This window comes from Argiope bruennichi, chromosome X1 (assembly GCF_947563725.1).
Source record: "Argiope bruennichi chromosome X1, qqArgBrue1.1, whole genome shotgun sequence".
In the NCBI taxonomy this organism is placed as follows: Eukaryota; Metazoa; Arthropoda; class Arachnida; order Araneae; family Araneidae; genus Argiope; species Argiope bruennichi.
Genome location: NC_079162.1, coordinates 19,759,179 through 19,785,378, shown reverse-complemented (window position 1 = coordinate 19,785,378; position 26,200 = coordinate 19,759,179). Strand labels below are relative to the sequence as shown.

Here is a 26,200-nt window from a genome sequence, read left to right as displayed (position 1 = left end):
TAAAAATGGCATCTGTTATGTTGTTTCTGTCGCATTTAAATCTGGAAGGGTTCACAAATGTAATGTATAGAAAGTTTTCCTTTTATTATGGGATTTATTTCATAGCTCGCTGCTGTTTTATATTTTGTAAAATTGGAATCTTAAATTTATTCCTGGGAATTGTTTGGATACCTGTTTAATGTTTGATTATTGTGCCTACGCCATTTTAACTCTTTTGACAACTTTTCGTTGTTTATAATTTTTACGTTAGTTGCTTCTTTTTCAACGAAATTTACCTCCGATTCTTCTCATTCAGTTTACAATTTTTTTCAGAAGTCTTTAGGCATTTTTTTTTCTGATTTATGTAGACTTTTAATGAATGAAAGTAAATAGTATAATCTTTTGAGCCTTTTTAACGTCAAAATAATTAGTACCACGTTTTTTTCCCCTCCATCCCCCCCCCCACTTTTATTCTGCGTTTTTAGCTCTAAAAAATGACTTCCAAGCCCAATATATCAAAATATTTAATATCTTGTGTTGAAGTCAGATGCTTAATGGATTCGATATATTGAGGACAAATTCATTTCTTTTCACTTATTTTCTGAATTTCTTGATTTTCCTACAAAAAGACAAGAACTACTAGCTGTTGAAATATTAAATTTGATTCAGATTTCAAATTAAATGAAGAATTAAGAAGTTGCTCATTTACAGAGAAACATTCTTAAATTAATGTGGAACATTATATCCTGAAAAATGTTAGGCATTAATTTCTTATACTGTTCGAAATTCGTAAATTTCAAGTTATTGCCGTCGAGACGGAAACATTTGTTATTTATTCTGTTTAAAATTTAAGATTAGCAGTTAGGTAACCGTTTATATTTACTTACTAACAAAAGCAAATGCGTGTTGGTTTTCTAAAAGGTGCCTTGTTGAACCTAGAACTACCAATTTTTGCAGCAATAAACTTTAATATGTGGAGAAGTGTGTCATGTTAATTACATAAAGTTTTGGCATTTTTTGTTCATAAGATTTGGGAATATTTTTTTAATAATAATACTTACGCCATTAAAAAATTCATAAATTAAAAAAAAAATTTCATGTTTTTTCTAAATTTTGAGAATTTAAAAAAATATTTATACAGCATTTGTTATCATTCTTTTATTCTTGCAATGGAAAATAAATTGTTTTCGTTGTTTATCGCCTTAAATATTCAATCATGTGTTTTTCTTTCATGCTGAAAGTTAAGGATTGAAGCTTCATTTTTCGCATGTTTTGGTAATGTTATTAATTTTTGTTTTAATATTGTGGAATCAAATTCTTCTTAGATGCGTATCTGATGTACTGAATGATTGATTATACTGACTCTTTTATTAATTTTTTTGGTATGTTCCCGTCCATCATTATTAGGGTCATCTTGTCCGACAGTCTAATTGGCTGTAACCCAATAGTGCATGAAATATTTATGGTGACTCATTCAGAAATTTGTTAAACAAGAAAATGCCATCAATATTTATAAATTAAAATTAACGCTTGTATTTATCAATTAGTTGAGAGAAGGAATTAAGAAAATGCTGAATTTTAAACTACATTTTAGTGATGAATTATTTTCTGTTTATCAGTGTACAAAAAGTATTTATTTAGGTAATGCTTTTCATATAGTATAATTTAAAATGATTTTTTTTGTATCAGTTAAATGAATATATTTAAAAAATTAAATAAAATATGAAGTTAATTATTGATTTCTATATGAAATATCTGGAATGAAATAGAAAGATTTTTTTTAATAATAATTTGGCTATTGAAATGAGTCATGTATATATCCAGAGGAGATGGAAGCTGGTTGCAAAATCTTATTATAAAAAGCGAAGAAACCGGTCACTTTAATTTCCTTCTCAACTATTTTATTAGGTAGGTATTTTTGTTGAGCCATAGATATTCAAATTCTTAATTACAATACTGATTAAGTGCCAAATCATTCTAGTGCAAGATACGCAGATTTAATTGGACATGCATGGTAGGTATTGTCATATAATACAAGTAAAATGCTTATATTTTAATGTTGAAATCAACTGTGCATTTTATATGAAAAAAAAAAAAGGAAGCTAGTTTTCAGCAATGTGCAATCAATCGTTATTTTTACAGGTAAATATGACATTATTTGACTTGGTTGCATTAGGGAAACTTATGCATATAGTTAAGAGAGCAGGTCCCAATTTTATATTAATGATATTTTTTTAAGGAAAGAATGAAGATCAAATTATTTATAAAATATTTAATTGAAATTAAACACAACCAACACTGTCAGCGGACCTTCTGATTGCAAAAGGTGGCTGGTCACTAATATAGCAAATATTTATTATTACAACGGGCGAAAGATTTTATGTGTTTATTATTTCGGGTCTGAAACTTTGTTATTTGGTAAATAAGCTGGAGAGTTGAATAAACTGAGAGTTGGTTTTTATATTTAGATGTGTAAGATGTAGACATTATCTGGAAGGCGATTATGGTATTTTTTAATTTTATTTTTGTGATACTTTTAATGCATATGTAAAAATATAATCTACATTTTACAGTTGTTTGCTACTTGATGTATAACAAAATATTATAGTGCAGATTTCTGGTAGAAATTTGATTCTATAACTCAAAAAATATTCAAGGATATTGAAAGTTTTATCTAAAGTGTACCTGAACTTGAATCGCCATTACTCTTAAAGCACCAAAACAAACTTTTTTAAAGAGAAAAATAAGAAAAATTATGAGTTTCAGAGTTGAAATTAATATTTTACCGATAGAGAGAAAGAAAAAAATTAACTGACTTTTATTCTTTTCACTATATTCCTGCATTTCATTATCAATACATTCATACCTATTTTTGTGCGGTAGATAGGGACCGCGTAAATGAAATCGCACAAAAAATATTTCAATGCTTCATAAATAGCTATAACAAATAATTTTTACAACATATTTTTAAAAAATTTATGCGGTGAAGGGGGACCGCATAAAAAAAGGGTAACACTTAGAAAATCTCTCAAATATTTACGAAGTAATGAGGAAGTACTTTTCAAATAAAATAATGAAATTACGCATGGAAACTTTTTTTAAACTTAACTTCTCATCTTAAACATGGAACAATTTTCAAAATGCACGTCATTCAATACTACTTGTCGAAATCCAAAACGCGCATCTTCATGTGATGAGCTGGTTCAAAATCATTTTCGTCATTTGAAGATAATAGAATTGATTTATTTTTGGAATTAATTGACGTGATATGTAAATATATTGTATACCATGCACATTTTATTAGTGCACATACAGGGTATCCTGAAATAGACTGGCGATTTTCAGAAATGCATAACAAAAAAATGTTTTTTTTAAAAAAAAATTCTTGCAAATATACCATTTAAATTTCTGTGGACTTGAAATGTTTTTTAAATACATATTCGGGGCAATATGACCATATTTTAAAACCACCTAAAACATCTTGGACTTTTATTTGTACTTTGTTAAAATGTCTAATTTCGGATTATTTAAATCTCATAAGAATTAAAATACTTTTTCTAGCCAAAATTGTTTTGCAGCATTTGCATGATGCCCAATAGGGACGAGATCTCTTTCGGTCAGTCAGACTTTCCATCCTTTCTTGAACAGCATGTAAATTTTAGTGCTCAAAATTGCTAATGGCTTAAAATATCTGCTCGAAATTCGTTACAAGGATTTTGGCTAATTTATATTGTATATAATTGTAATGATGGCCTAATTGTAGAAGAGTACTAACGTCATTCTCCGAGTATCCAGTATCTTTCTAGAAAATGTATTTATGGAACGGTTTTTACGATTGCAATTTACAGGATTTTTACTTCCCCGGAAAGGACAAGGTTTTATACAAGTAATGCGGAAATTGAAATTATGGTAATTCATTTTTCAAGTTACCTACATGATAGTCTTCAAATAATCAGCTGAAAACTCTTCATTTTAAAAACGACAGTGCAAAGAATACTTCAACGTAATGACTGGCAATCGTGCAACATTCGTGGATTTCACGGTCAGGGACTATCATACCATGATAAGCGTCTAGAGTTTTTACTGTTGGGCTCCACTTCAAATGGAATCAGAAATGTAATTTGGTCAAATGAATGTCATTTTAATCGAGATGGAAACCTCAGTCGTCCGAACGACCACTTTTCAAACTAAAAAAATTCCATTCTTCATACAGTCAATAACAATTTTCTTCAGATGTTTGGTGTGGCATTTTTAGAGACTCATTATTTGGCCATGTTTTGTACAACAATATGTTGAATAGTGACCAATGTATTCAGTTAGTTTTAATGGCTTCTGTCATTATTTCTATAGATGATGTAGTCGCAAATAGATAAGAGTTCTTTCTCATTATATGTCTCTTGTAAGACAATGGCTAAATCCAGAATTTCTTGATACCTGGACTGGCTCACAAGAACTTGTTGAATTGTCTCCTATATCATCTAACTTTACCCTGTTGGTTTTCATTTATGATGTTGCTTACGTTCTTCTGTGTATATAGTACATCTCTTGCAGACGCAGCAGATCTTTGCCAATGAATATAAGAAATTTATCTTGATGCCGAAAGTGATAAATCGAATCACGTGTATGCAAATATTATTAGAAGAATGCACCTTTGTAATAGGTGTCGAAGGTATTCATTTTGAACAAGTTTTTTTAAATTACTTCAATCAATGTTTTTTTTTACCATTTTTCAAAATTTAATGAAAGTTAATAAATGCATCATTATGTAAATGTATTATTTCGCCTTTTTAATACCCTTTTGTGATATGTATATTATCTCTAAAAGGGCTACGAAGGAATGGCTCAAATACCAGTCTGAGATGAGGAAAATGATCTAAATCAATAAATTTGCCTTTTAATATCTCGGAAAATTTTACAGATAGAAAATAAAACTTTATGTACTTACTAGCCGCCTTTGGCGACCAGCCGGCATGCATCGAATGCATCGTCAAAAATAAGGACGCGTTATCATTAAACGATTGCTTAGAAAACGGATCAAATTTGAATTTTGATGTACTAAAAATTACTTTGAGTTTCAGATGACATAAATTTGCATTTTGAGCGGATATTCAGCGCGCTTTTTAAGAGGTAGGGATCGATAAAGAAGGCTAAAAAAAATTTTTGCATTAAGTAGAAGGATTATAATCTCGATTTCAGCACTTACAATATTGAAACTTCCCAGTGCAAGCGATTAATCTTCGGCGCAAAATGCTATTCATTTTTGCTTATTGTAACCATAAGATAACATTTACGGAAATTTGAAATGGAATATGAAAAGACGTTGAAATACTTTAAAACCTTTATGTTGAGACCTAATTAATGACATCTCCGACAATGAGGATGCTATAAATCTAAGCAATGAAATTATTTTCATACTTAAGGAGACTGGCATGAATCTTCGAAAATGAGCTAAAAATTCTTCGATTCTCAATGTAGCTTGAAAACGGGCTAAAGTTGATTGCTGAGAGACATCCGAAGAACTGAGCATACCATTAAAGATCCTGGAAATCATATAGGACAATACAAACCAGATTATGATGTTCGACATCCATCAATTTGAAAAAATAAGAAACCTCAAGCTGATAACGAAAAGAGTTATTTTATTAGCTACTAGCCGCCTTTGGCGACCAGCCGGTTCGCCAATCTTAATGTTCGTTAAAATTTTAATAATAAAATATTTTATATAATTCCTACATAATAGCTTCTTTATTAAAATATTTCAAAACAAATTTTGATAGTCATATAATTCACTCGTAATATTATAAAGGCCTTCAGTCATAACGTAATATGTATCTCTCTAATTTTTTGTTAGCTCCTGTAGCATTTATGCTTCAAATTAAAGTGGAAATGATTAATCTGCAATTAATAAAATAATATTTTTTACTGAAACAAAGCATTTTTTTTAATAATATTATTACTGAAAACAGAGTCACTGAGCATTTAAACCTTATAGGCACTAAAGAATATATTTCTTAATTTATGTAATATCTCAAGAATTTGTCAACAGAATTTTCTCAGATCATCATGAGCAGATCGATTAACTAACAATGTTTGATTTTAAATGCATCAAACATTAAGAAAATATATAGAATCGTTTAAAATAATCGATCGAAAACAGGTTAAAAAAACTACTTAAAAAAAAACAACCGATGTACTTAAAACTATAAGCATATACAAAAAATATATGACTAACATAAATACAATTTAATTACAAAGGCATAAAACTTACCTACAAATAATTTAAATCAAGTCTCCGTTGAAAATCGTTGTCAACAATCAGAACACAATGCGCATGCGTGAATTTTCAACGCCAGTTATGGTAATGCAAATGCGTGAATTTTCTACGCCAGTTGGGGTAACGGTACGCAGATTAGAAATTTTTAATTTCCGTTATTCGGTTTTATTTTAATTCAAAAGTACTTCAGAATGAATCTGAAAGATCGATTAATTAACAATGTTTAATTTTAAATGCATCAAACACTAAGAAAATAAACAGAATCGTTTGAAATAATCGGCCGAAAATATGTTAAGCCTATCCTTGTTAGCATGGGAAAAAAAAACTGAAGCCTTACTCATTTGGCGGTGGGGAAATGAAAAGAGTTTTTTGGCGGGAAAGTTAGTTTTTAATTAAAAATAAAAAAAAAGGGACCCCAGGTGCAAATTCCCATCCTCCAAGGTATGCATGTGCCAAATTTGGTAGCTGTAGGTCGAACGATCTGGCCTGTAGAGCACCAACACACACACACACACACATTGAGCTTTATATAAGTATAGATAGATGAATGTAAGAAAAACATCTTACTCGTTAGCTTTTTTTCTCTATGGAGGCCGTATGAAAATTTAATTTTTGTCACTTTTTATTCTCATCCTCTACAGAGACCAAGATATTTTCACATATTTGAGTACCTTATTTCATGAAACTTTGCAACTGGAAGCATATGCCTAATTGCAATTGTTAAGGATATAAGCACTTATTCCACTTTTTGGGGACACCCTGTATATATCAGTACAAAATTAATAAATATTACATTTTCGCACATCCATGTAAATTTAAAATTTTTTGCGAAACTTGATAATCCGTATTTACACTATGTATAAATGATTGCAGAAATGATTATTTTATGTTTTAAACAGAATAACTTTTAACTAAACTTATAATAAATACTCTGATCAAAAAGTACCCGGAATGATGACATAAAGCAAATTTATCAACTTATTGATGAAAATTTACTATTTCTCCTTCTAAGTAATTTCCAACGATTGCAATGCACTTCTGTCAAAGTTTTTTCCAATCATAAAAACATGCCTTAAAGTCATTTCTGTGAAACTCCTTCAGGGAACATTGCTAATTTTCTTTTATCGAACTAATGGACTCAAAACATTGGCCAATAGACTTTATACACGTTTTGGTTTCGGGTGCATGAAAAAAAAAAAAAAAAAAAAACCCGCAGTTGCAAGGTTAGCAGAGTGTGCGTGTATTCTGTAGTGTGTAAAATAAGCGTATAAATTATGTTATTTTCTTGAAAACTATACATTTTCTTACGATAATTTTTAACAGAGCATGTTTTTCTACTTTATTATTATCACCTATAAAAGTAAATTTTGCGAATAAATAACACAGAACATTAATTTTTTATACATAATTCAAACGATATTGTTGGCGCTTGAAGTATTGTTTCCATTTTTTTGTTTAATTTTTTAGCTAAATATTTCGGCAGAAGATTTCGGTATAAGAACTTATCTCTCTGCTATCCTCTATTTAGAACTATTTTTAATACTCTTTTAGCATGGTGCACTAAATAAATTACTGTCTACGAATTTTTTTAAAATCTGTTACTACATTATGATTTATCTGAACATTATATTGCTCATTAATTGAACATCCATTTTAAACAGCTGTGTGATTGCTGTTTACTATTGTTTAACGTGCTATGCATTTGATTTTGTCGTCATTTCTTACAATTCATGATTTTTGCTTTGCATTGAAATAAAGTGTTTATTGTGTTGAAATAGATTTCTTCTGCCATTAGTGTATTTCTAGATGCCAATACGCTTTTTAAAACTAAATTTTGAAGGAAATGCTATAACAGATTGCTGTTAACTCCATAACATTAAGATATGCATACGCATAATTTAAATTTATTAACTTTAAAATTTACAATGAAATCTTACATCATGATACGTGTTATTGCTTGCAGTTCAAGCATAATTTTGGTTATTTTATCTCTTTATTCTTTGACAGTGAATACCTTATTGTTACAGACTTGAAAAATTTATGTAAACAAATAACTTTTTTTTGGCTTAGAAAAATTCATGGCGCTGAATGTTTATTTTAAAGTGTCTATGAATTGTCTAAATATCATACATCTTAATAAATAATTATTTATTTCTAAATGGTTTCATGATTTTAATAACATCGCAATTGATTTTTTTTTTCTTTATCTGCTGTAGATTAATATTTGGAGTGTGAGGGTTAAGAAACTGACATTTCGAATTTACGATTACGTAACAGTGCAAATCTGTTTTTAATATATTGAGCATAAAATGTAATAATCTTTGATTTGTGCCATAATTTCTTTATTATGATCTATTTAGCAAGTTTTTAAATTAATAATAATAAATGCTACCGGGATTTGAAAATCAAATGATGGAGAAAAATTTTTTACTTACTTCGTTATTACTTAAATAAACAGAAATTCCCACGTATTAAGCAATTTTTTTTATATTCGACTTTCCTCAATTCTATTAACCACTTAACTGTTTTATTTTCTTTACTATCTAGTAAATAACACCTTCTATTTTGAGAATGTTTTCTCATTTTGATTCAAATGGAAATCTATTGAATACTTGACTAATCTATGTATTCGAAGTAATTTTATTATTGAATTATAATCGTTATGAATAGTTTATTTTTTTGCTTACAATTATCAAAATTCGATAAATCGATGCACGTATGGCACTCGGGTAAAACAGTTAAACGGTTAAATCTAATGTTCCATTTCAAATATTTTCTGAAAAAGTCACTCAGCTTACAAAATTGTTTCCGAAATATGTTCGTTTCAGTAATACTGCTTTTTAAGCATAAGGAGGCTCCATTATTTTAATTTAAATCGTTAATTTTCAACATATATATACATTGCAAAGAAAATCCTAAGAAACTAAAAAATATAGTTAATAGCACCCGAAAATTGAATTTATGTGTTAGATGTTTTTTTCCAACTAATTGAAACAGAAATTTGACGCAAAAAACATTTGTTGTCTTAAAATCCCCTATTAGATTTTTTATATTTAAGTCATTAAGTTTTTGAGTTGTCTCATTTATATGCTTCTGAGAATACAGACCAACAGACGATCAACCCCTTCTTGGATTTGCCTCAAAATTCGTCAGCTCTCTGCACAATAGATACTAAATCAATGTACCCAATTTTATCTATCTAGCTCTCTTAATTTTGTGCTTTCCGTGTTAACTTATATTCGAACAGCCTGGTAGACTTCCTAAGAACGGATTTTGCTCATAATTTATTATAAATCTACAAATTTGAGCTAAAGACCGTGTACCAAATGTTTTCTGTCTAAATCAAAGTGTTTCTGAGTTATCTTTGTCACAGATAAACGTTTCCCGTCACAGATAAACGTTAAACAGATAACGTCTTATTTTACAAAATGTGTTTTTCGAACTCAGGTAGTCTAAAACGTGGAGTTCCTTCAAAATCTCAAATTCGAATTTTTTGACGATTGTAATACTTTTTTTTATACTTCGTATAGGAGAAAGTAAATCTTTGTTAACCTTATCTCATACCAATACAACATCTGGGGAAGTTTTTGTTTTGAGTTAAAACAAACAAACATTTAATAAGTATTTTAGTTGTGCATCAATGACATTGAGTACAATTTTTATATTTCTTTCTTTGCTAATTGAAAGAATATTTGATTTCATATTTTGTTTATAGGATTTTATATTTTGAGCTTGAAATCTTTATCTCTCTTCTTCAGAGAAATTATTTTTTCTAAATTATTTGTGTCTATTTTAATTCATAATAAACTAGAACTGTGAATGAAAAAACTTATTAAACTTGTACATTTGTGATTTCCGTAATCTCCTTTTTGCAATATGATAAAATTCGGCCCATAAAAATATTTTTGTTCAGAAATGGATCCTCCTTTTTTTCATCAATTGTATTAAGTTCTTCTATTGAATAAGAGGGAAACTAATTTTAAAACACATATTTATTTTACACAATTCTAGTAATTTGCGTGAAATATTTATGTGAACGTGATTCCCAAATTAATTTTTATTTGCCCAATGGGAAAAAGAAATGTCTTAAAAATTCTTGAGATGATAATATTAAGGAAGAAGGATTATGTTGAATTTCAGACTGAAATACTCTTTGTTGTTATCATTCATCACAATATCTTTGTAGATCTCATCAACGAAGATATATTCTCCAACTCAACTTATCGAATGAAATTCTGTCCTCATTTATTTGAAACATTTGAATAATTTATATGAAATGGCATTTATTTTGAACGAAATTGATGTAAAAGTCTAGAATGTCATATAAAATTCTTGAGAAGATGAGAGTAAAGGATCTTGTGAAGTGCACAGTAGTGCATCATTGGAACCTACGAGTCCATTTTCGTCGATGAGATCATCATAGTTTCGATGAGGACTTGTTCCACTTGAGCTAGGACTAGTTGGTGGTGTAGATCCATTTTTTTCATTTAAAAACACAGTGCAAGGTTCTGATTTAAAGCTGAGAGTCAATTCATCGAGAGGTGAACTGCATGTGGAGGTATTAGAAATTACTGGTACACCACATTTTTGAAGTTTGTTCTCCAATTCCTGTAAATGAGCAATAAGTTAAATATTCTGCATCGCTAAAACTTATTCAAATTCACAGTTTCTATAATTTCAACTATGTTTGGAAATCTCCAATTTTTGTTTTAAGAATTTTCAATCAAATTTTTGTTTAACATTTTCAACAAGCAATAAAATGGGTGTGAATATGTTGTTCGATATTAAAGGTTTAACATCATTTATGCAATTAGGACATTTTACGTGCTTCGAATTTTGGTATAAAGTTGAGATCGTAAAAGTGCAAACACATTATTTCGAATATCATTTTATTTTGTCCCACAAGTTAAAATGATATTTCTTTTCAAGAAAGGTGCATAGTGTTTGAATGTAGATAATTGGTTTAAAATTATAGAAATTTTTTCCTTACTCTGAGAAGCTGTCTTTAATAAAGCCTTGTGCTTGAAAACTACCTTTAATCGGATGATGGCCAGAAGATCTTCTTTATATCTCGGTGACATTTGTAATTTATTACTGAATGAATTTTCTTATTACTGCACTCTATATTCCTAGGCTCTGAAACTTCGGATTAGTTTTAAAACAGTGTCCAGTTGTAGTATGCAGGCATTTTGCATTAAAATACCAATTTTATTTTTCATTTTTGCTTAGAATATTAATTTCTTACTCATGGAATTTTTTATTTTAAAATTCTAATCCAGTTAATCCGTTTAAACATTGCCGAATTATAGATGCTACAAACCTCTAACTGATAGTATAGCTAGGCTAAGTTGCACTCAGAGGATATGATCTTTTCCTCCATTATATTGTTAATTAGTGGGGATAAAGTACATGGCATTATTTGCTCATCCTATTCAACTTTAATTAGAGATGTAAACGCATTGATTTTTTTTTAAAATTGCCGCACCTATATTGTTTTGTCCATCAGTATCTATAACACTACCCGTAGTAGAAACTAATTGCTTATATGTGAAGAGTTTTAGTGCCTTTTTAAAGTTTTTTTTATGGATTTTTGTAATCAATTACACTCTGAAAAAAATCCTTATTATCTAAATAGAAACATTTTCTGGGGGAAATTTGAAATTAATGAATACAGTATCTCTGAAAATTAATGAATACAGTGTTTCTGTCAACTGAAAACTTTTCAATTCTCGGTTGGCAGCTAATTGCAAAATTTCATTCTGAATTTTTAGATGGGAAATAGCCGTATGGTTTGTAGGAATAAGATGTTTGTGTAAATTATGTATTGAAATATTTTTTCTTCCAGGTTTTCATTATAAATTTTTTGAACAAAATTAATATTCTCACATGAACTTTACGCTGGAGATTTCTGTTCTGAATTTCTAGAATGAGCTGCTTCTTTTCCATATCAGGAATTCTTGCGGCATCTTTTTTTAAGCACCGTAGGTAAGCCACAGACGCTCTGAGAATAGTTCCCTTGTTATGTCTGAGGTCGCGAACGAGTTCATAATATCTAAAAAAAAAAAAAAAAAAAAAATTAAATTATTCTTTTAAATAAACAGTATTAAATTGTGCTTAAATTTATATTCTGACAATAAATTTGGAAAAAAATTTTACTTCTATACCTATATTTTTAATATGTAGAGATTCAATTTTAACATAATTTTACACCTTCTGTCTTAAAGCCCAATTTTTATGCCATTAGGATTTTTGAGCACTTGTATTTGTATTTTATTCAAGTAAGGAATGGAAAGTCTAGCTGAACCGAAAGGGGTCCCGTCCCCTACTGCGCATTATGTAAACGCTGATTAAACTCTGGCTAGAAAAATATTTTATTATTTAAATAATAAAATTATATATCAAGATTAGTATTATATATTATTTTAATATAATATAATTTAGTTGTTTTCAAAATATGGCCAGATTACCTCGAATTTATATTCTATAAATATACCAAAAATATTTAAGGTCCACTGAAAATTAAATCTTATATTTATTGAATATATTTAAGAATACTGGCAAACAGCAAGTATTCTTAAATATAATGGCTTCAAATAATTGTCAGACCTAAAGGAAAATTGTGAGTGAATGCGAGTGAACTCGACATGAACAACAGTGACAACAACAAACATTAGTACGATTAGGCGCCATACGTCAATGAATCATGAGAGATATTTCGACCAATGAAAATCTACTTCGAAGTCGATGGGACTTAAGAACTATGTAAAACGTAGATCGCGAAAGTCACGTTTGAGAACTACTCCCTCTTAAAAATCAACTCACAAATGTGGTATGAATAATTTGCGAGTAAACTCATCGTTTGATGAATACGGCTGATTGATAATCTCAGTTTGATAGCGTGTTGTGAGTTTTACAAGAGCAAAAGAACTGAAAAAGTTATTGTATTTAATGAAATATATTTTGAAAATTCAAAACAAGTGTTAGAAATACGAAAGACATACAATTTAAAACTTAAAAATATTTTTCTACCTGTTGGTGTATCTCCTACTATCGATATCATAGTCGATGATACAAAAACTTTGGTGTCGATATATAAAAAAATGTATTATATTAACTAAACATCCATATTTTTAGGTAAATTGTGCTGTTTAACAACAAATATAATTTAGAATATTTTTCGATTCTAATAAATCTATAAATGTTTCTAAAAAATTAAATCAGCATGAGTCCGCTAAACTGAAATTAAAAACACTTCAACAATGCAGCTTTCTTAACTTAGTCTATAGTCTGAGAAAATTTATTTTCTACGTGTCTCAAACTTTTTATAAGATATTGTTGGGAAAATTACTAGAAAAAGAATTGTTGAAGTAGTTACAATCATTGAGGAGACAGAAAACAATTAAGAGTACTTACGGGTCATTTTGTCGTGGCAGTAATGTACCAAGTTCCTTAATTCTGTCATTTATATTAAATCTTCTTCTTCTTTCAACTGCAAAGAGTTTTGATTTTAGTTTTTAATTATCCTTTCCCCCACAATTTATTTCAATTTATTAAAAGTATATAAATAAAGGAAGCTGAAAAACGTTTAGAAAAGAGTTTAAAATAGTTTTTAGTTGAATTCAACATATAGTAAATCACGGACATACGATCTGTGGATAAAAAGAACTAGATTGCATAGATAATTTAAGGATACAAACTTGTTTTACAAAATTGGCTTTTAGACAATTGCTAATTGGGACACCGTTTGTAGATTTTCTTAGACAAAGAAAAAAAAAAGTTTGCTTTATTCAAAATTTTGATTAATCCAGATGTTTTTGATCAAGGATGTAGCTTTAAGTCTGTAGGGACCTTCAGAAGCTGAATTTCTGTAATTTCACCATATTCGACTTCGAGAGTTTATTACGGCTCTTCAATCTCAAATTAATTCCCTCTTGAAAATAATGGCCTGTTTTACATTTCATACTATAACGAATAAAATACAATTTTATAAATTTTTTCAGTTTATTTTAAAATGGTAATTGAAATAAAAAAAGCTTCACATTTCGCTTCAGGGATAAAGATTATAATAAAACACTTTCAAAAGAACGAAGGCACACTTTTAAATATACACATGCAGTTGCTTCTGGAAATTTTTAAAACTGACAATTTTTACATAATATTTACCCTAAACTTTTCTGTTCCTTTATTTTGTATTTAATTAGTTTTCTTTAAACTGTTAAACTTTGGTTCACATGCATGTGTATATCAATTCCAAAGAAAGGCAAGGAAGTGACTGTCGAAGTTTAAATGTGGTCTTACTCCTTGGTTAGAAGAACAGCGTTCTGCGGTTTAAAAAATACGCTTATATTTCGATTTTGAGATCGTTTGTTGGATGCTCTTATATCCAAATTTCTTTTTCATTAGGGGTATCGACAGAAACTTGTTTTCAGAATTGATTGGTCAAAATATTGAATATTATTTTTGTAACCGATTCTAGATCTTAACAATGAATATAGATTTGTGTTTTTCAGTTTTCACATAAATAAGTTAATTTATCATTTGAACTTTTGTAGTACCTGATACACTAAAACGTTTCAAAATTGGTGATATCCAGCAGATTTTGAAAAATTTTCGTGCTGTCCAATTAATAGATCAGACGTGAGAAAAACTTTGGAATTTTTTCAGCTACATGATATATTTATATTTTCTGCAGATTTTCAAATCGTTAGAGGACTTCGATAAAGCAATTTTTCAATGAAGTAATTGAATTGAATAAATAGATATGCATTCAGAAGAAATTTTATCAAATTCTAAATAAAAAATTTTTTCCGCAATACATAAATATCAGCTCATTTGTCGATCTATCTAGGAATTTCAAATACCTGTTAGCTGAGGTTCTTAAGCAGAAAATAAAACTAATTTAATTTTTTTTTAATGAAGTGAAAGAGTTTTTCATAGAAGGCTGTAGCATTTGGCTGATTTCCATGATGCGAAGGCTTGTGAAATGTCATTATTAAGAGGTGATATTTTCTAATCCATGAAGTTATTTGAAGAGAAAAAAATTACTCTCGGTTCTTTTACTAAGTATTTCATTTATGATCTGAACAAATTCCATGATTTTCCTGATCTTAGGGCATTTTAGATAGGTCAGAAAATTTCACTTTCTTTTGTGGGAAGAAATGATCTATACCCTTAAAAATTGAGAAATGCAAAGGAAACAGCTAAAATCTGTAATATTCGCAAATATTCATATCATTGATTGATGTTTTGACATTTCTAATTAAAATGGATATTTTGATGGTTTTTCTAGTGGGCCAAGTGTAATTCTTCTCTTACCGTTATTCGCAGAAAAGATTTTTCGGGTAATACCTGGGTTAAAGTATAATAGTACATGCGAACTCATTTCTGCAGTTTCAACTAAGCAATTCAGAAATACCTTATAGAAAGAAAAGAAGTCGCGATTGAAAATTTATTTTCTATTAACCAAATTTTCTGCTCTCTAGGTAGATTACAATCCTAATGAACTCGAATAATCGAGCTCATTAGGATCGTAACTTAGTACTTAGTATGCTGTAATAACTCATTTTATCAAATGATTTCTGTGTTAAATACTGTCACTTTAGAATATCCATTATCCATACAACTGTAATGAAAACAGTACTTAACGGTTCTTTTCTACTTCTTTAGAGCTCGCATGTCAAACTCCTGATCCATAGCGATTCTCTTTTTGGGAGATCAACCAAAGGTTTAATAAAAATTTCGTACTTGATGCTAATTCTTCTCTATAAATTTCATAAAATCACAAACACGAGGAAAAATTTAATTTGAAGTAAGAATTAATTCGAAGCAATTTTTCATATGGAAAGATGTTCTGGAAGATACATTTTTAAAAAGTTTTCCCCGATGACTACAAAACAGAGACATAGCGACGAGGGATTCAAGAAGGTATGGTGACTCAGGTACCATTCTTGAGAATTCGATGGAGACAAGCGTTAGTTCGTTTATATCATTTTTGAAAATCAAATTAATAAATGTTGAAAAAATAATGTGCACTTTCTAAACCATTGATGAGAATTGTGGATGAGAAAGTGATATCTTACGGATATCACTTGCTTTTTCTATGACACTGCAATAAAATAGGTTTAAATATATGTAATTGATGGTAATCGAGTTCTAATGAAATTTCGATTTCAAAGCAGCATTCAGTGCTGTTGAAGATATCTGAGTTTTAGCCTTAAAGATCTGGAACATCTCAAAATTTTCACATGAAATTCTTTCTGCATTTCATAGTACTTAACGGTTTAAGCAGTTATTCAAATCACAAAAAAAAAAAAAAAAAAAAAAAATCTTGTTACGAATTATAGTGTCTAAGGAGTAGGTGGCGTTGTGTCTATTCACTTTCATTTGTATATATTACATCTCTTTCTTGTACATTGCTCTGTTCTGTAAATACGTCGTGCAATAAACGTGTGTATTTGAGAGATCTGGAATTTTCTGTTAACAAGGAGTAACATGATATGCAGGGCAGCTGCAGAGAGTGAGTCCCCTATATTCTTCTAATACCTAGAATTACTTATAAATTTGGAAAGTAATTACTGAGGGAGATATTTTCACCACGAAGAAGGAAACTTACTGCAGATCGGGAAATTTTTAATGATATTTCGGCCTTTTTATACTATACTATTAGAAATAAATTAACTTTTCTATAAAAATTAAAAGATTCTTTTTGTTTTGATCGATATAGAAAGTGTTTATTTTGTGTTTTAACGTTTGCATGTTTCCGAAAGAAGTGGGGGGGGAGCAAGTGAAAAACTAACACAAGCATATACATGGTGTCCACAGAAATTCTGAAGTCTCTCCCCTCTAACGTCTGAGCACTGACAACAAAAATCATATGAGTGGCGTCTAAGTATAGTAAAACTGCTATGTGCACTATTTACAACGTCACCTGTATTCGAAATTCGTAGTTTACGTTTCTATTTCAAAAATGGTGAGAGATATGGAGGAGAAATTATTATGTACTAAGGTATCATTGGTTTATCATCTCGCATCCATCTGTATATATACCGCATATATGGAGAAAAGACCTAATAAAATGCGTATTTATTTGGTCACAATTTCAAAAATTTTGATATCATGAAATGTTTTGAAGTGAAGAATCAGTTGGCTCATAAAACACTTCTGACGGTGATTTTAGTTGATATTAAGCACCGCAGCCGTTTTGCAAAAGATGAGCTTGCAAAATGCCTTCTGAGAACCTGTTGAGCAGCCAAGCGGAGGAAGGGCGTACGAAGGGAGTCCACGGAGTGAGAGATCGGGAGTTGGGAAATAAGCTGTTATTTATGTGTTTATATAATCTACTGTGTTGTGTCGCTAAATATGTGAAAAAAAAATCTTGGGACGAAAATTGTCTTTCCCTGTCTCCGATTACAATATGCACATTTATACGATAGTTAAAAGATCCTTTTTATAATTAGTGGGAGCTTGGAGACAAAGGAAAATTTACCGAAGAGCAAATTACTCTGAATATTTGGATGGATGATTGGTGGTGATCGAAATTACTTTTTTTCTGTAAACAAATCTTGAAAGAGTATTTCCCGCTATTTTCCATGATGAAGATGTAATGGAACCTGTTTCTTTTCGTCAATTAGTTGATATCCTCCAGAAAAGAGATAAAGAGAGAATATCAATTACAATTTTAAAAAGGAAAATTATTAATTGTAAAACTTCGTCTTGGAATGGGATTATCTAGGAAACATACCGGTGTAATTCAGAATGGTGATCAAAGTTCAGTGGAAAAATCACTGGATGAAATTGTTGTAATGATAGGTTATTAATAGTTACAATACCAAGTAGGAAAGATATGATTATTTCTTTTCGAGTAGAGAAAACGCTTTAATCAAAGGAAACGCTGATGAGGAGATTAAACACAAAGTTTTGTTATGTTTATTAGAGGATAAAATATCTAATTTATTAGTTAACATAGATGAGAAAGAATTTAAAAATTAAGAAATCTTAAAATAATTAGTATTAAAAGAATATGAGGCATCACCGATTCTATGTCTGAATAATTTTAGAAGAATTAAACGTAACTCCGATGAAACTTTTTCTCAATAAACGTCCAGATTAAATCTATGTGGTAATACGTATATTGAAACAATATATACTGAAAAATTATATTTTCGCTTTCTATAAAAAATAGAAATAAACCGCATTTTTTAAATAGTTTAAAAATTGTATTGAAAGTTAGATTTTGCATTATATTTTCTATATTTCAGTCTTTAATTCATAATTTATTATTTTAAACATCAAGCACGCTAAAAACCAATTAATCTGAAATTATCTAAAAGGCACCATTCATATGGAATCAAAATTTAATTAAATTAATTGATTAACTAAAATTAAGTCCCAAGAATATTAAAATAGTGCATCGTAATCAAGAATACACAAATATAGAAAATTTGAAAACTCAAGCGGAAATTCGAAAACAAATTTCCATCTTAAAAAAACACGAAACAAGTCAAGATAAATGTAAGGGCGTAAAAAACGGTATAAATTAATAAAAGTGGCGAATGTGTTTTCAGACATAACTTACAGTTGCGAAGATGAATGCTTTTCTCCATGAAGCGTTTTATTTTCGAATTTTAGTAGAAGTAGAAAGCCCTGATAATATTGCCTTTCATATTTTTATTTCCTTCATAAATCCTAATAAAATATGAAGCTATATAGATAATTTACAAGAAAGAGGTTTACTTACTCATATTATGATTATCTTTCTTTTGTCGATCCTTGGCAAGAGCGTGCAAGGAAATGCAATGTTTCTGGAGATAAACTTTTTTGATGCCATTTTTCTCGTTTATTGCAGTAGTTGGAAACGGATCACTTTGGTTCTTTACTGGATCCATCTCTTCATCTGCCTAATGTTTGGGACAATTATTTGCAAATAGAATAGTAATTTTTTTTGAGATACTTGAACCTTTATTTTGTTATGTTGGATCTATATTTCATTTATTATAAACAACAGATTGCACAGGCTTCTTTCTAAATAATATCAGACAAGTTCACCTTCTATTTCTCATGAAAACACTAAATTTTTGCATTTACTTTGAGTATTTTATCTTAGCAAAGCAAAATTTATCTTAACACTCACCATTTTTAAAAGCACATGTTACTCACTAGGTTCTGTTTTAACTTTCAAAATAAAAGCTAGTATTTAATATAATTCTCAAAGTGTGAGGAGCTGTGAACTAAAATGATTCTTAAAGAATAAGTAGCAACAGATGAAAGTAATTTTTGCGATACTGATTTTTTTCTCTGTCAAATCAATTGATAACTGTTTGTAGAACTGCATCACAGACAGAAAATAATTTCTTGATTTAATTAGAAATTTTGGCGAAATAAACGATTTGTATGCACTCGTATATTTTTCTTTAACTTAAACATTTTGGCGGATTTATTGAGACAAATTTCGCTGAAAGAGAAGAATCTTTTTAATATTTCTTGATAAAAACTTGTAAAAGCTAGACAAGCAAAAATCTGATGTCTAACTACATTCTAAGCTTCATAAAAAAGTGTTTGAATAAAATTATGCATATATTTAGATACACTTCGTTACGGTTTTAAAAAATTAACAAAATTATCAATTTAATTAAGAAATTAATTAAATACTCATTCCCAGGAGTTTCGCACAACATGCAAGAAATAATATATTTTTACAATATACCGATATTTAAAGAATCATATAAAGGATTGTTTCTAAAGAATTAGTAAATATAACTTAGGAAAATGTAAGGAAGCTATAAATATAAGGGAAAAGTGAGTAAGTTCACACTTTTTTGTACAATGCTTACCAATTTTTTAATTTAAAAATATTACGAAATTCTGCGTTTAAGTGATAAGATAACTTGCATTCTTTTTTAAATTCATATTATTTTTCGTACTTTTTACTATAAGATTTTGAATCGCTGCTTTAAGCTAGTCATTTCACTTGCCATCTAAACCATTCACAGCTATTAATAAGAATCATATGACTTTATACAATATTCGAATCTGATCTGTAGTTACTGAATCTTAACATAGTATATGCATCTTTTTACTATGTGTCTTTATATTGTATGTGATGTTGCTAATACTATAGTATTGTAGGGAGAGTATACATTTTGTAAGGTGGAAATGTTGTAGCTCTAAACATATTCTGAAAATGTATTCGTCCCAGTGATAAATGCTAATGTATTCTTTCGTTATCGTTGATCAAATTAGATCGCTCTCTCATTCGTTAAATTTCCACGCAAGGGCTTGAAAGTTTTAGCCTGCTATTCGGTAGCAGGTTTTTTTTAATAACCTAAACTATAAGTTAAGCTACTTGTTTTTTATATAAGGATTATGAATTTTTTTTAGATCCAAATGCAATAAACTTAGTAAGGGTCTTTGGCCCGCTCGTCCAAGGACCCATATCCTTCCTGTCCTAAAACATAGAAGCAAATAGGCTGTTAAAATAGCTTTTATTTAAGAACAATGCAGTCCAAATTTATCCTGATAGATTTGTAATCCGATAGGTTGTCTGAAGATCCATTTGGCATGTGTTTTTAAGGAATAGTTAAAAAAATACATATAAAATTTCAAATTTCATTATTTATAAATATCGCAATTCCTGTATAACAATAAAGCTTAAAAATATTTTAGCTTAACTCATCAAGCAGGCTATTACCGAATTTGATTCATTAGATAAAGTTGAGTAGCTGGCATCCGACTCCATAGCAGATAACATGAATTTCGAAACTTCATCACCAGAATCTGAAATATATTACAAAAATAATCACAATTTATCAAATCTGTTGCCGAATTTATTACAAACCATTACTCTTATCCCACCCATTATAAAAAATGCAGGGTGTCCATAATTAAATGATCCTTTTATTAAAATTATCTACAGACAAAACTGTTGTTCAGAAAGTTATGAAATTTTATGTAGAACAAAGTGAATGGATGGGGATTTATTGGAGCAAATAAAAAAATATTTCAAAATGTCACCTCCAATTGGCTATTTTTAATGAATTACACATTTAACATACATTTAAGATAATTTACAAATTTTATTGCAATGTTCAATAAGACAGCCCTCTTATTCAGCTACCATCCGAAATCGCAAGTTAGCATGTTCCACAGTTGACCACAGCGATTTCTGGGAAAGACTAAGAATATGTCGTGAAATGCTGTCTTTAAGATCACGTAAAGTTTTTGGACTATCTGACTTATTAGATATTTCAAATGCTCCCAATGCCAAAAGACACATGAATTGAGATCTGGGGATCGGGAAGGCCATAGATCACGAAAGTGAAGGTTGATGAAACGTTCATCTGTAAAATGATTTTGAGCACGCTTTTAGCAAAAACTTGTGTAAAAATTGTGCGTGAAAGGCAGCGACGAGCTTGCAGACCCGGGGCAATTTTATTCTGTAATAACGATGGATATCGCTGTCCGTGAGCGAGCATCTTACACTAAATTTTTCGAAGAAATACGACCGAGAATAAATGATGCAGTAAACCCTCACCACGCCCTTACTTTTGGTGGTTGCAACGGAACCTGTAAGTTTGCGGATTTTCTGGTTTCAGAATTTGGCAATTGTGAGTATTCATCTGTCGTCCAAATAAAAGTGTGCTTTGTCTGTCTGTCCAGAGAACATTTCAAGACCATTCTGAATTAACCTTAAGGAGAGCAAGAAATGGAACTAAGAACCGGTGTTGAGTCTCGAAATCATATGGAAGCAACCGCAGGTTGAAGTTTGAACAGATAATACTGGACGATACTTCGCACAATTTTCTGGGAAGTGGAACGGGGCATATTTAGTTCTTCTGTCACACGACTGACATTGGTACTAGTCTATAAGTTGGAAGCACAATCCTTTTCCGCGTAAAGCGCAATATTCTCTATTGCTTCTGCGGAAATAAGTTTTCTCATTCTTTCAGAACGAATATTAAATGATCCTATTTTTTCAAATTTAGCTAATATTAATCGAAGATTTTTAACAATCAGTGGACCTTTACGCATTCTTGTCAAAGTCCATTATTAAAATAAAGCAAATACAGTGGCATTATCTTTTTGGTAAAACAATTTAGCTTACGAAGCTCTATCTGATAAACATAACGACACTCTCATGACGAACAGCGAGCACATTAAAAATAAAGTCTTCACGAAGGTTTATAACAGTGCAGTGTTTTATAACAGTATTGCGTTGCGTGGACAAAAATTTGCATTTTTGTTTCTTCTTCTTCGAAAATTAGTTATCAAACAAGGTTTCGGTGGAATGCACTTATCTCACTACATCCCATTATGAGACTTTGTATTTCGCAGTTGCTCGTACCTTCGAAGATAAATTTAATTAGGGAACTCGAGTGCTTGCATCAACAGATATTTCGCCACTTAAATGCTTTGTTTTTTTCGTGTTAACAGTCAAAGTAACTATTTTTTGTATGTTTCAGCTGAGACCAGGGAGCTACAGTTATTGTCTTAGGTGTACCATTAGGAGTTTTTAAGTGTCTTAATTAAAGCATTACTTTACAATTACAATGAACTTTAGAGATTGTGTAACTTAATGAGTATGAGTTATTGTGATAGGGTGACCTGTAGATAAAGAGGTGGTGAAATCTAAATAAAGAACCAGTCGTAAATGAGTAACTCATTAAAAAACATACTCGGATGGTTAAATTTTGTACTAATTTTTTTACCCGTTCATGCAAATTCCCATCCCTTCATTATATCCTACACAAAATTTCACAACTTTCTGAACAACTGATTCACCTGTAGACAACTGTAAAACAGAATCGTTTAATTATGGACACTCTGTACTTTATAATATTTGTTCCTTAAATTCATTATTATAAAAATTTCTTTCTGAAAAAAAAATGCCATTTTGTCTTAGCTTTATTTCAAATAGATTTAAATAAAAATTTATGTACTAATAATACTTATTTATTCGAAATGCATTTGACAGACATTAATTAAAAATCCCAATTATGCTCAAACTTTAGTAGATGGTATTCAGGTTATCACTCTAACTGTGAACCCACAGTTAATTTCTAAACAGTTATGGATTGCCATATATTTCCGCGTGGAAATCGGTTTTAAATAAAGTAAAGGAACATTTTTTATTCTGGTTAAGTGAATAAAATGTATTGCTGAAAAGTTACGAAACCTAAACTTCAAAACAGTCTCCTGGTCTTATTAGTTACATTTAATAAAAAATATCACTGTGTCTTGATAAAATCTTGCTGAGTAATAAATAAAATAAATGGGGTTGTATGCGAATTTATTTCAGAAAAAAAATAAGTTCTGATAAATTAAAATGTGTGAAATAAATTAAAAATATCATTATAATTTTTTATTTGTTTAAAATTTCAACTAAAAAAACAAGTATACAGCAGGAGCTAAAAAAAAGTTGGAAGAAAATAAAGACACCTTATGCAGAAAAAAATAACCTCATTTCATTAAAAAAAAAAAAAAATGGCATGTTATTCAAAATCTGCTTAAATCCATTTATCTAAGCTATATAGGATTTTCTTTTCCGAGAAAAGAGGAATTTCCGAGGTTTGAGCGGAGCCACATAATGCTTGAAGGTTATTTCGTGTTTTCTGAACCAGTTCTCATTCATTTGTAGCAAAACTTCACATTCAGTAATATCCGACTTCTGTTTAGACATTACGAAATGATGCCCAGTCAAGCATTTGATGGATGTATTCGCGTCTCGGGCGAATTCTTCAACAACATTTGCTGCAGGAAGAGACACATCTGATGAAACATGACTGTAAGATTCTAATTCGTTTTGGATCAGAGGTATTACATGCCGTAATTTAATATCTATCACAGCTAATTTATTTGTAAGAAGTTAAGCATTTAAGATTGTGTATATTATATAATTTGTCTATTTTAGTCGTCAACGAGTAGCTAATTTTTAAACCGTTAGAGATGAGATTTGAATGAAATAAAATTTATTTTTTAGAGTCAATAAATATGCAATTGAAAAGATTACGAAATCTAAATTTGATAGTATTTTCCTGTCCCAATAGTCAACATTTAGGGAGAAAAAAAGTTTGGCTATCCTAGCATAAATAATAATTAAAAAAAAGCTCCACTATTTTAGGAATAAAACTGACCGAATCGTAGCTGTTTAAAGTGAATGGAAATCTATAGAAATCATATAGAAATCTATTTCAGGGGGAAAATATCAACTTTCTAAAAAAATTAAAATGTATTGATCAAATGAAAACTTTTATTTTTTTGTTCGGCTTAAAAATTCAACTGAAGAACGTCGAAGATATGAAATGAAAACTAACAGTTTGTGCAAAAAGAATAACATCATTTCATAATAAAATTATATTTTATTTTAAATAGGGTTATAACGACCAGTTTAAGTAAAAATCAATGCACTGTACTATTTAATCGTGTGGCTTCAGACGTATGCACTCTCAAAAGCAATTTTTCTTGAATACTATGCCTCGTCATATGAATAAGATTTACCAAAGTCGTCAGTGAGATTTCATTTTTTAAATAACAGGCCATTTAAAGAGCTGTGGGTATTACTCGCAAGAACATTTTTTATCCAATAATATTACTTCTAAAAGATTTAGTGAACCACCAACCTGAAGAGCATTCTTAACAAATCCCCTAATGAAACTGGATTCTTCAACTAATCATATAAACAGTTGCATACTGAGTAATATCACAGAAGAATAATGACCCAATTAAATTTTTTTTTTGCATATTACGCATAAAACCTCCATAAATTAGAGAATTTAATATCTGCTTGGTAGGAGCAGAGGATTTTCCAGCGATAGCGAGTTATTATTATATAAACACTTTCTTAATTGACAGTCACTTGTAAAAAATATTGAATCCAGAATCATGGATTTTCATCACGTTCATTTAAAATAAACTTGTAAATACAATAATCCCTGCATAAATCCTTGTATTCCAAGCATGTTTACGTGCAACAAATATACAAATAAATAAATTCCTACTAAGCGAATGATTATTAAGCGAGCGCTCTAATATCTCTTCATGTCACGGATTAAAAGAAATTACAATTGTAACTGATTCCTTTAAGAGCTTCCTCGCGATGACAGTTGAATTCGTCTAAAATGTTAAAGCTATATAATTCGGCCACTTTTAATATCAAAAGAATGGAACTTTTATCTCTAACGGTTTAGAAATCAGCAATTGTTCCACGAATAGAGAAGACAACTTTTATTTAGAGACATTTTTTATTTTTCAGTATTTTCTATATAAGCATCAGTACATTATAAAGTCAAATTCTACTTCAAATCTACAAGAGAAGCATAGTGAGGAACGACTTCTAAAGAAACACAATTCTTAGAGATAAAATATGCAGTTTATAAAAACAAAATTTTGATTTCTAAAGAAACTATTTCAGGTAAAAACAGAAAAAGCTCCAGCATATACAATATACTATCTCTACCATTTCCGAAGTCTACAAACATTCATTTTGATTTAAAAGATATTGAACCTATAGAGTGGTTTATAGAATTTTTTACTGATATTAAGCATAGTAAATTAATTCAAGATATTCCTCTTATTTGTTGAGCATTAATTAAAAATTTTAGTACCCTAATAAGCTAAAGGATGGCGAATCTTGGATTTTAAGAACTAAAAAGTCGTGGCATGTGATTGATATTAAAAAATAGAGATATCAAAACTCAAATGAAACAATTCGAATTCTCCAGATGACGAAGTCGAAAAGGAAAAAGGCAAGAATGTCTTAATGGTACAAAATCAAGCTCAATAAAAAAATTTTCTTACTCATATAATTTAAAAGGAAATCGCCAACAATCAGTATGAAGACGATCATATTAGAGATACAGTATTACTTCAACAGCATTGGACGAAATTCAGGTGATGAGATCCTTTTTGCTTTTAAGGGATTTTTGAGATGTCCCCCCAAAAGAAATTAAGAAG

General features: G+C 29.7%; 1 protein-coding gene across 9 annotated transcripts in view; it reads right to left on the bottom strand.

Moving 5' to 3' along the window:
* Nucleotides 1-10,519: 10,519 nt before the first annotated feature.
* The window catches only part of LOC129958373 (transcription factor E3-like), a 59,533-nt gene continuing 43,852 nt past the window's right edge, over nucleotides 10,520-26,200 (bottom strand). For all 9 annotated transcript variants that reach the window (XM_056070814.1, XM_056070816.1, XM_056070815.1 and 6 more), the window contains 5 exons: nucleotides 20,940-21,025; nucleotides 18,990-19,149; nucleotides 13,667-13,742; nucleotides 12,140-12,305; nucleotides 10,520-10,861 (listed from right to left, as the gene is read on the bottom strand). In XM_056070814.1, the coding sequence (XP_055926789.1) occupies nucleotides 10,565-10,861; nucleotides 12,140-12,305; nucleotides 13,667-13,742; nucleotides 18,990-19,149; nucleotides 20,940-20,999 (759 nt within the window). In that variant the 5' untranslated portion in view covers nucleotides 21,000-21,025 and the 3' untranslated portion in view covers nucleotides 10,520-10,564. The remainder of the gene's footprint in view (nucleotides 10,862-12,139; nucleotides 12,306-13,666; nucleotides 13,743-18,989; nucleotides 19,150-20,939; nucleotides 21,026-26,200) is intronic.